General features: G+C 33.8%; 2 protein-coding genes across 4 annotated transcripts; one reads left to right on the top strand and one right to left on the bottom strand.

The window, feature by feature from the left end:
* The first annotated feature begins 2,120 nt into the window (after positions 1–2,120).
* Positions 2,121–3,450, top strand: LOC109017903. Of its 2 annotated transcripts, XR_002000467.2 has the most exons (4): positions 2,129–2,275; positions 2,426–2,488; positions 2,649–2,703; positions 3,139–3,450. XR_002000467.2 is itself a non-coding variant. In XM_019000080.2 (3 exons), the coding sequence occupies exons 1-3, from the start codon at positions 2,174–2,176 to the stop codon at positions 3,283–3,285; spliced, it is 312 nt and encodes a 103-aa protein (XP_018855625.1). In that variant the 5' UTR covers positions 2,121–2,173; the 3' UTR covers positions 3,286–3,450. The 2 variants fall into 2 exon arrangements, 1 of the variants encoding a protein (XP_018855625.1); XM_019000080.2 differs by lacking the exon at positions 2,649–2,703 and having other exon boundaries at positions 2,121–2,275.
* Positions 3,451–4,686: 1,236 nt separating this feature from the next.
* Positions 4,687–9,426, bottom strand: LOC109008906 (NAC domain-containing protein 82-like). Of its 2 annotated transcripts, none has more exons than XM_018989187.2 (5): positions 9,269–9,426; positions 8,134–8,531; positions 7,751–8,028; positions 5,907–6,218; positions 4,687–5,028 (listed from the first exon to the last, which is right to left on the bottom strand). In XM_018989187.2, the coding sequence occupies exons 2-5, from the start codon at positions 8,291–8,293 to the stop codon at positions 4,843–4,845; spliced, it is 936 nt and encodes a 311-aa protein (XP_018844732.2). In that variant the 5' UTR covers positions 8,294–8,531; positions 9,269–9,426; the 3' UTR covers positions 4,687–4,842. The 2 variants fall into 2 exon arrangements, with proteins under 2 accessions (XP_018844732.2, XP_018844733.2); XM_018989188.2 differs by having other exon boundaries at positions 8,134–8,326; positions 9,269–9,416.
* Positions 9,427–9,937: the final 511 nt, after the last annotated feature.

Here is a 9,937-nt window from a genome sequence, read left to right on the forward strand (position 1 = left end):
ATGGAACATACAGGAGAGGTAACCAACTTATTCAAATTCCAATTTATATTTTAAAAACATTTAATTTTAGATATTCAAATAGGAAGTTATTAAAAATATATTTTACATTAAATTTATTCACCATACAGGAACATTTACCGTATATCCAAAATATTGCAAAATTATGTTCAACAAAAAAATGGATCATACAATTGGGTGCAGATTTAGATCAACTCCAAAAACAACGTCACAAAAACTTCAACGTTCTCTCCATAAATGCTGCGAATGAGGAGAACAATGCTGTGAATGAGGAGAACACACCACTTTGAATCCATTATGTAATATTCAGTTGTTTCAGACTTTACTTTTAGTACCAAAAGAAACAATTATGTAATATTTAGTCGTTTCAGACTTTACTTTATGTAATATTTAGTTGTTTCAGACTTTACTTTTAGTACCAAAAAAACAATTATGTAATATTCACTTTCCTGACTTGCTTAAACATATAGTCTGTCTAAATCTATTATCAGAGACTTTAAACAATTATAATTTGCTTAAACAATTAATTATGTTATATTCATAGATCTTATCATTAATTTATCTTCTTCTACACTAGATGTTTATATTTTAGAATAATCTAACACATGGCAAACGTGCATCGCACGTAGATCCACTGCTAGTATATATATATATATATATATTCGATTAGTTATCAATTTATATATTCTTATATATATTATTAGTTAATCTCAAAAGGATACGTAAAAATGCATCGAAATATTTTTTTCTAATATCACGTGAACTGAATTAAAAAGATAAAAAATTTTATTTATCATTTTCTACGCCACACACCAAATAATCTAGTTAAGGAGGACTATAAATCAATGTTTTGAATACCGTACCGGACGTCGTACCGGTCAAGGCACTGGAACGAAATATTTCGATACCGGTACCGTTTCGGAATAGCGTTTCGGGATAACGTTTCGGGATAGTCGATATATAAATAAATTATATATAAATACATATATATAAAAATTATAAATAGTCTAGTCTAAATTAGGGGTTAAAAAATAAATTTGTAGTTTGAAAAAATGAAAAAAAAAAAAACATACAGGCCGAAATATCGGCCGGTATCAGTCGAAATATAGGCCGGTACAGGCCGAAATTTAGTCCGAAATGACCGGTACCGACCGGTACGGCCGGTATTTTAACCGGTACGGAACATATATCATACCTGTACCGGCCGGACGGCCGAAACGAAAAATTTCGACCTTACCAGCCGGTACGATACGAAATTTAAAACACTGCTATAAATAGCTCTTATCGTGGACCACTCATGCCTTTAATCCTCATAATAAAGTGGTCATTGACACTTTTAATTTGAAGCATGTAACACATGGTTATTAAGATAATATATTACAATTCGTTACAACATAGGAGGGGTCACGTGAGCATCCTTCATTTTATATTTATTTTATTTATTTAAACAAACATATTAATATATATATATATATATTTAAATAAAAAAAATAAAATATTGTGAAAATGAGTATAAAAAGATAAAAAAAATCTAAATCACAGTCTACTGTTTGTAGAGTCTCCAGCACACTCAACGTGATGGAGTGAAAAAAAAAAAAAAAAATTCTTGACAGTATGCTGCGACTGCTCCCAAACATTTCTATAAAACAGTTATACTCCATAGGCATAGGATGATCACGTGGGGGTAACCGGCAAGAATTTCGGGGACAACTCCTTCCTTACGTCTTTGACTTTAATCCAGCGATCGATCGTCAATCAATCAAACTCCATCGAACCCGAAACCGACACCGACAACCAGCAATCCTACACGCACACACACGTATAACCCCACATGCACCAACATCCGCTCCTCGTGGCAACCTTTCATTGGCTGAGATGCCTGGTTTCATCCCCACCAAAAACGTGCACACACAATTTCTGACCGCGAAGAGTTCCTAATCCTCACCCACCACGTGTCAGATCGCGCCGCCCCTGCAAGCCACGTATAAAAATCCTGAAAGGTTCGAGGTCGCCACGTGACATGTCGTGGTGGAGTAGGTCATAGCAGCTCTATAACCATGCAAATCTATTCCTATATAAAGGGTTGGCTCTCAACCTTTTACATGATGATCTCTTCGTTCTGTGATATATTAAAGATAAAAGGAATTAAACAAAAATGGAAGGGGTAGGAGGAGCATCTTCGGTGAGGATTGATAGGAAATCTTCCATAGATTCCGAGCCCAGAACTTTGAGCATCGATCAAATCCACTATGCCAGGGTAACAACATATATATATATATATATATATATATATATATATTGCTTCTCTTTTTCTTATTTATATATATATGATTTTGCAGTGTTTTTAGAGAGAGAGAGAGATTAATTATGGCATAGGTTTGTGATAGTTTTTGTTTTTTGTTTGTAGGAGGCAGCGCTGTATGTGATGAAAACTATGTCCATCGAAGATGCAATGATTATTTTCACGCAGGTAAAGCAAATCCTAGCTAGCATTGGAAAGAGATCAGAACTCTTGAGAGAGATCAAAATTTCATAAATTTTACAGAGTTTTATATGAATCATGATGATCATGATGATCACTAATTATATATTTTCGGTTTATTGATTTCAATGATATCTGCCATATGCAGCAAGCTAGAGGCCCAAATCCTTTACCATGCATGCGGCTTAAAGTTAGATGATCAGGTGGATAACTCTCATGCATGAATGATGATCCTTTGGTAGTTTGATGCATATATATATATATATATGTATATATATGCATAGGCCAGTTATATGCAAGAAACAATTAATTAAGAATCTGCTTGACGTATGTGGATGTAATATAATTTTCTTGCTAGAACTTGGATTATTTACGTACGTACAAAACAGACATCCTACTTTTCTTTTCTTTTGTCATTAAATAGAGATTTTTGGTCGGTGAAACAATTGTCGTGTTGCAATCCAAAGAAATTGCTTGTAATTTTTTACTATAGTACTTTGTCCAGAATCTCTGGCCTGTCTTAGATCTTTGTATGTTTTTCTTCGATAATTATTACCATATATAGATATATATGTGTGAACGTGTGTTTGTTTCTGCAACTGATTGATCTAATTTACCAAATTCCAAATGGTTTGCAGGGATTAGAACCAGTTGTTAGTGCTGGAAGGAGTACGTGTAATAAAAATAAAGCAATATTGATAGATACAGGTGAAGAGCTGGAGCATGCAGCCGGAGATCATCATCTACCAGCTGGACCCAGGGATATTGCATCTGCACCTTTCTAGTTTTTTTTTTTTTTTGTCACATACTATGCCAATTGGTTCTTCTTCTTCTTCTTCTTTTCTTTTGTCATGTAATGAACATGATGCTCGGTTCGTGTACAGGATTGAATTTTGCCTTTCCATGATCATTCTATTTGATTGTTTCTCATGATGATCATATTTTCAAGATTTTTTCAAGTACTTGGAAAAAAACTCCATGATTATTAATTGTGATGTACGCATATTGTTCAAATAACACAAGTAATTAATATTATACACCATATATATTACTATTCCACTGTAAAAGATGTGACATATTTATCACTATTAGATGATTCTTTCTAATAAAAGATCATCCAATAGCAATAAATGTGTTATATCTTACATAGTGAGATAAAAGTGAGATGTCGTGTAGTGTATAGAATTTTCTTATATATAATGCATGTTGCTATTAATAAAATATTAATATTATTGTGTGTTTAAGAATTGATTAGTGAACCTCTCAATAATTAAATATATATATATATTAATTTTTTGATATGACAATGCATGTCCAAAGCCATATTCTTTAAAAAATTTTCAATTACACGTATCATATTTTAATATTTGAAGTGATTTTTTATCATATAAAGTCATTAAAATATATTATGACTGGAGATTCAAAGATCTACGATGAAGAGTTGCTCTAGATAATTATCAGATCATTCACATCCGGCTAGTCAATGTTTAGTTAATCAGCCTAGCTAGTACGTACCAAAGCTTAGATTTTTTTTGTTTCCAGTCTTTGACCGTCCAAATGTGGGAAATTAATGGTATTCTTTAGCTGCTGGGCTAACCAAAATCTAATTTGGCTCAAATAATATGAATTCCCCTGACCAAATGACCAAAGAACAAAAGGAGTAGGAAGATACAGAAAACACACTGCATACAGAGGACTGAGGAGAAGCATTTTTCTTGGGTTTTTCTAACTTGGATAGTGAAAATGTTTCATCTCATATCATCATTACAATTTTCTCAAATTCTCACACAAAATATAATAAACAATTCAATTTTTTCAAATCCTATAATAATAATAATATTAAAAAATAATATTCTAATAATATTTTATTCAATTTTCAACTTTCATTTAAAACCATCTCATTTCATCTCATCTCACTATTCAAACAGCACCGTGTCACTTACTAAATAGACATCCTTGTACAAAAGCCAATCAAATAGCCACCTATGAAACAGAGCACCCGGGCTGAGGATGGCAACAAAGATGTTCTCACAAAATTTTTTCTAACATTGCCCTCATGGACTTAGAGCAGTTATTAGAAACACTGAAGAAAATTCTATTAGCAATAGAATCACCAACTACATACAAGCTCGCAGGGCATTAATGGAATGATAAAATCGATCTGATATCAATGCCACCAAAATTCGGGAGTTTCAACAGAAATGATTCCACCGTATAAGAGTAAGTGGATCAATCACAAATAATAATCACACACTATCTTACAAGTAATTTTGTGATATAATTTCATGGGTGAAGTATAGAAGAAAAAAGGTATTAAGTGGCTGATCCTTTTTTTCTACCCCTCAGCTATCCAGCGGTGTGTCTAGATCATTCATGGAAAAACCATCCTCCTGATGAAAACTGGCTTCCTGAACATTGCATCCATCTAAACTCGGTCCAGCAGTCTCGTCCCAGTCCCAATTGATGATGTTTATCAAGTCATGGAAAAAACGATCATGTTCATGATCAATTTCATCATGACTGAGATTCTGTCAAATCCATAAGCAAATTGTACATGAGTAGGATAGAACTTCAAGGACAACATGCAAGCAGAAGACAACAGTACATGAAAAAAACATTAGGAGTTTTTGTCTATACCATTAGCATGGAAAAAGTAGAGATTCACAAACAATTAAGATCATGCCATCCAATCAAAAACATCAACAACGATATAATATACTTTCACTTTCAGCAAGTATATTATTCATTTTCCAAAACCAACAAATTCTATTTCAATTTAAATTTGTATGCTTCATGAAAATTTGCATACAGGAATGTGGTATGCATATCTAGAATAAGTATTTGTCCACACTCTCTTCCCACTATTAATAACAGTGTTATGAAAATCAAGTGAGTTATAAACTGGTCTCAAATCATATGATATATATTCTATATTTTGATAAGTAGTCTTAAAAGTTCACCAAACTTAGTAAAACTTAGAAGGCAACTAAGGTTGCTGTTTCCAATATCATATAATTTTAAAATTACAACGAATCTATGGTAAGATCATTGATTAACAGCTTGTTTACAGGTTTGCACAACTTTATCATTATTTTCAAAATTGCCTTAGAAAATGGGCTGAGAAAGGAATGGAAAAGAATGAAATATGGATTGCCAATATTAGAAATACTATATGTTGCACAATTTGGATCCGGCTATCTGTATTGTGGTTCAGCGGTGAGTTAATATGATAGAAATGAATGATACTAGGCAATTATCACATTAAAAAACATGAATGTATTAGATCAGACAAGTGAACAATGTCCAAAGCTCTCGGTAAGTGTGTAATGAACCGTGAACATTAGAAAATATGTCATGCTTAAAATTCCGGCCACAACTAGATTAAAGAGATATTGCTGTCACCCACCTTATTTTTTTCATCTCCACACGAAATCACTGAAATCCCCTCACACTGTGATGGCACAGTCTCAGATCGACATGACTCAGACATCGCGCCAACCAATGATGTGGTGCCAATACCAGCTGAACTGATATTGTTATTAGGCAGCATAAAATTTGGGGTAGACCTGCCAGCCAAGTCAACATCTTCTGCAAAGTCAGCCTCCTCAACATCACTCCAATCACTCCAATCTTCTTCTTTAAATGGTGCTCCATACTGGGCACCAATTCTTGGCCCTTGGCCCTCCTTCTGGAAAATCTTACAAAGCACATATGTGTTCTGCGAGACAAATGTCACAAGAATCAATTCAAAAACGGCCACCATAGCACCATCGATTGGTTTTACATATGCAGGAACAAAAATGGAAATATAGAATAACTTATACATATCACTCCTCTATGATCCATTTTTTGAAAGGGATAAAATTATTTCTCTGCCATTTTTTCTCGCTCTCCTTCAGAAGGGAAGGCATAAGTAAGAAATTACTAATTGTCTCTTGAGGACAATACATTTCAGAATTACCCTTACAAAGATGTCCAGATTTTGAAGAATGCATATTTGTAGGAGCAATTTCGGAAACTCACGTAAAGATATACATGTGTTTAGGAACAGGAAAAAAAAATGAAGCATCTACAAAATGGAAAGACTGACAAATAATACAGCCCAGAGGGAGTAAATGCATTTACAAAACTATCCTTGTTTCAACATGGCATAAAACTCAATAAACAAGAACCCTTTTACATGGAGATTATGGAAACACGCATATATTAAACTACTAAAGAGGATGGAAACTTCATAAATATAGAAGCCAACAAATACACACACCTTAAAATTTCTTTTTCTTTTTTCAAAATTAAAATTGAGTATTTTTTTAGATTGTTGTATTCAGTGGAGATAAGAAGACAGGGCAGAGACCAACTATGCTGGAGACAAACAGCCTCTAAAAAAGTTTACAGTTCGGTCATACTATAAGGTGATACTAAATCAGCACCATATTTGCTTTCCTTGGAAGAAGATTTGGAAGGCTCATGTTCCGACAAGGGTGGCTTTTTTTGTATGGACAGCAGCAATAGGGAATATTCAGACTATAAATAACTTGAGGAAGCACGGAATGATTGTTTTGGATTGGTGCTTTATGAGCAAGAAAGGAGTGGAATCAATGAACCATCTACTCCTTCATTGTGAAATTGCTAAAGTGCTGTGGGATGGAGTGTTTGGAAGGGTTGGGCTGAGCTGGGTTATGCCAAAAGCAGTGGTTGATTTTCTAGCAAGCTGGACCAACTTTCAAATGCATACTTGTTTCCAAGTGGCAGCCGCATAGAAAATGATGCCTTTGTGTATTATGTGGTGTATTTGGTTGGAAATAAACGAGAGGTGCTTTAATGATAGGGAACACAATATAGATGAATTTTGGAAGTTTTTTATAAGCACTCTGCTATTGTACTCAAGGGAGGGGCTGTAAACGAGTTCTTGTCTTCGCTTTTCTAGTATTAGAATGTAACTAGGTGTTTCTTTTGTGTACTTCATGTGTACTTGGGCTTCGCCTATTACATTATGTTTAATAAAAATTTTTAACTTGTCAAAAAAAAAAAGAAATTGAGTTCTCCTTCGAACCATTTTTGACAGAAAATAACCAAAGCCTGGAAATAGATGTGGCATTCCAAATAGGAATGAACTAGTTGAAAATTAGCTCATACAAAAAACATGCCAGATAACAAAGCCTTTTTTCCTAATCCAAGCAACAACAACATCACTTTTGATCATACAAGCAAGAGTTATCAAACCAAGAATGATAAATATCCAAGCTTTACCTGAACATCTTTCTCCTTAGCCAGATTCTTATAGTCAAGACTGTACTCATGCATAACCCAATCTGTTCGTTCCCTTTGTTCTTCACTTTTTCTGTGAAAAATCATTGTTCTTCTTGAGCCCACCAACTCTTCATTGTGATGCACAAGTTTACACTTTCCGGTGCTTTTCCAGTGCCCAAATTCAGTTGAGCGATTCACTTTACGCCCATTTCTATATTTTTTCTCAACTGGGCAAAAGAAGTACCATTTCTGATCACCACTGCTCGAAATGGATTTTTCTGATGAAGGGAAATGCACACTTCAGTAAGAAACAAAGAGAGAAAGCATAATACACTAATCAACCATGACAACAAACACATGTACATAAGATTGTTCCCGTGTACCTTTAAGATCCCATGGGGCATACTTGTAGATGTTAACCTCTGCAATTTCTCGAGGACGGAACCTTCTACTCCTAACTTTCCTCTTTAGATAAAAAGCAACCAGCTCAACATGAGTAGGATGAAATCGATACCCCGGCTGCCGGCGCAGCGTTCTCCCCATCAATCAATTCAAGACAAAGTCCCAAAGTGCCGTCTTTCACAGAAACAATTTCTTAACTTTCTTAGAATGCAATGAGAATGGAGCTATCCACAAAAAGAAAACTGAAAATTGTCACGTCCAATCCCAAAACAAGATCCTCTGCGAACCCAATAGCCTCCCCGAATTCTTGGAACAAAACCAAAAAATTGACAAATGTTTTTCGTTGAGATCAAAAGACATTTGGCGCGCAGTGATTACCCTGCTATCAACATTATTAAGCACGCAATCCGAAAAATGCCCAAAACAGATACCACAGACTAAATTAGAAGATAAATAAACCAACGAATCAAATTTTGAAACCTTTATTTCCAAGCAGATGACATTCCTGACGAAAATAACATCAAAGGTAGATGAAACTATAGTAAATTACCACAGAAGTCCGAAACAAAGACCAAAAAACCCCATAGTAATAATCAAAAATTGAGTAAAAATATGACAGAACACGTTTTCACTAAATCGAAGCAAACCCAAACAATATTAACACTCGAGAGGCATATAAATCAAATAATAAATCGGCCTATCAAAAAAATAAATCAAATAATAAACCATATCACCTACAATAACATCTCCAAACCAACGAACAGAAAGAAAAGCAAACCCAGATAAAAGTAATCAAAATTACGTCACTTTTCGTCTCAGAAGACATAAACCGAACACTCCTAAAAATGAAAAAAAAAAAAAAAAAAAAAGGAAAAGAAATACTCAAGAAAGCTATAGTATACGAAGATGAAAATGAACAAGCCGCGAAACACAAAATAGAAGAAAAGCCCAAGAATCGCTAGAAAAACGAAACAAGTCATACAGGGAAACCCAAGATACCTAGAGACAGCAATAAACATCAAAACAAAACCCCTAAAACTCAAGCGGAATCAAACATACATCACATCATAAACATTCGGAGAGTTGTAGAGACGAGTAAAAACCCAGAGACCGTACCTGTAATAAAAGGAAACCTAGAGAGAGAGAGATCAAACAACAGTGTAGCTGACAAACGTTAGTTTTTTTGGGGGATGGGGGAATGGAAGTTGATATCACAGTTGAGAGAGACGGTGCTCGAATGTTTTTATCGGTTGGGCAAACTTCGCTGCCAATCTACTGATTTTTTTTTTTTTTAAATTTTTTTGCTTTGAATTACTAATCCAGAGTTTTGATTGGTCTGCATAGTTCAATGAATGCGCGTTTTTGTATTTATGACGTCATATATAATTCGAAGGATGACGAATGCGAATGCGAATGCCACTGTTAAATCTTTCTCAGATCAGGATTACATTAGTCGGTTTGAACAGTGAGATAAAATTATTATAGATAAAAATTAAAAATTGAATAAAATATTATTTTTTAATATTATTATAATTTTAAATTTTAAAAAATTAAATTATTTATTATATTTTATGTAATTTTAAAAAATTATAATAATAAAATAAGATAAAATTATTTTTATATCTAAATCAGTCAATGCGTTTTCAAAAATGACTGTTCCCTTTATTATTCTAATAATTAGTTATATTCAAGACATGTTAACCCGCAAGAGCTTTTTTTTTTTTCCTGTGTTTTTCTTCTCATTGTCACTGAAAATTTCCTTTTGGTTGATTGATCAAATGGGTA

This window comes from Juglans regia, chromosome 10, assembly GCF_001411555.2.
Source record: "Juglans regia cultivar Chandler chromosome 10, Walnut 2.0, whole genome shotgun sequence".
In the NCBI taxonomy this organism is placed as follows: Eukaryota; Viridiplantae; Streptophyta; class Magnoliopsida; order Fagales; family Juglandaceae; genus Juglans; species Juglans regia.

Coding starts and splice junctions, on each gene's coding strand:
- LOC109017903 (XM_019000080.2), top strand. CDS start 2,174: ATGGAAGGGGTAGGAGGAGCATCTTCGGTGAGGATTGATAGGAAATCT. Junction 2,276..2,425: donor ATCAAATCCACTATGCCAGG/GTAACAACATAT, acceptor TTTTGTTTGTAG/GAGGCAGCGCTGTATGTGAT. Junction 2,489..3,138: donor CAATGATTATTTTCACGCAG/GTAAAGCAAATC, acceptor AATGGTTTGCAG/GGATTAGAACCAGTTGTTAG.
- LOC109008906 (XM_018989187.2), bottom strand. CDS start 8,293: ATGGGGAGAACGCTGCGCCGGCAGCCGGGGTATCGATTTCATCCTACT. Junction 8,029..8,133: donor TGCCCCATGGGATCTTAAAG/GTACACGGGAAC, acceptor TCCCTTCATCAG/AAAAATCCATTTCGAGCAGT. Junction 5,029..5,906: donor GTGGAGATGAAAAAAATAAG/GTGGGTGACAGC, acceptor TGGATTTGACAG/AATCTCAGTCATGATGAAAT.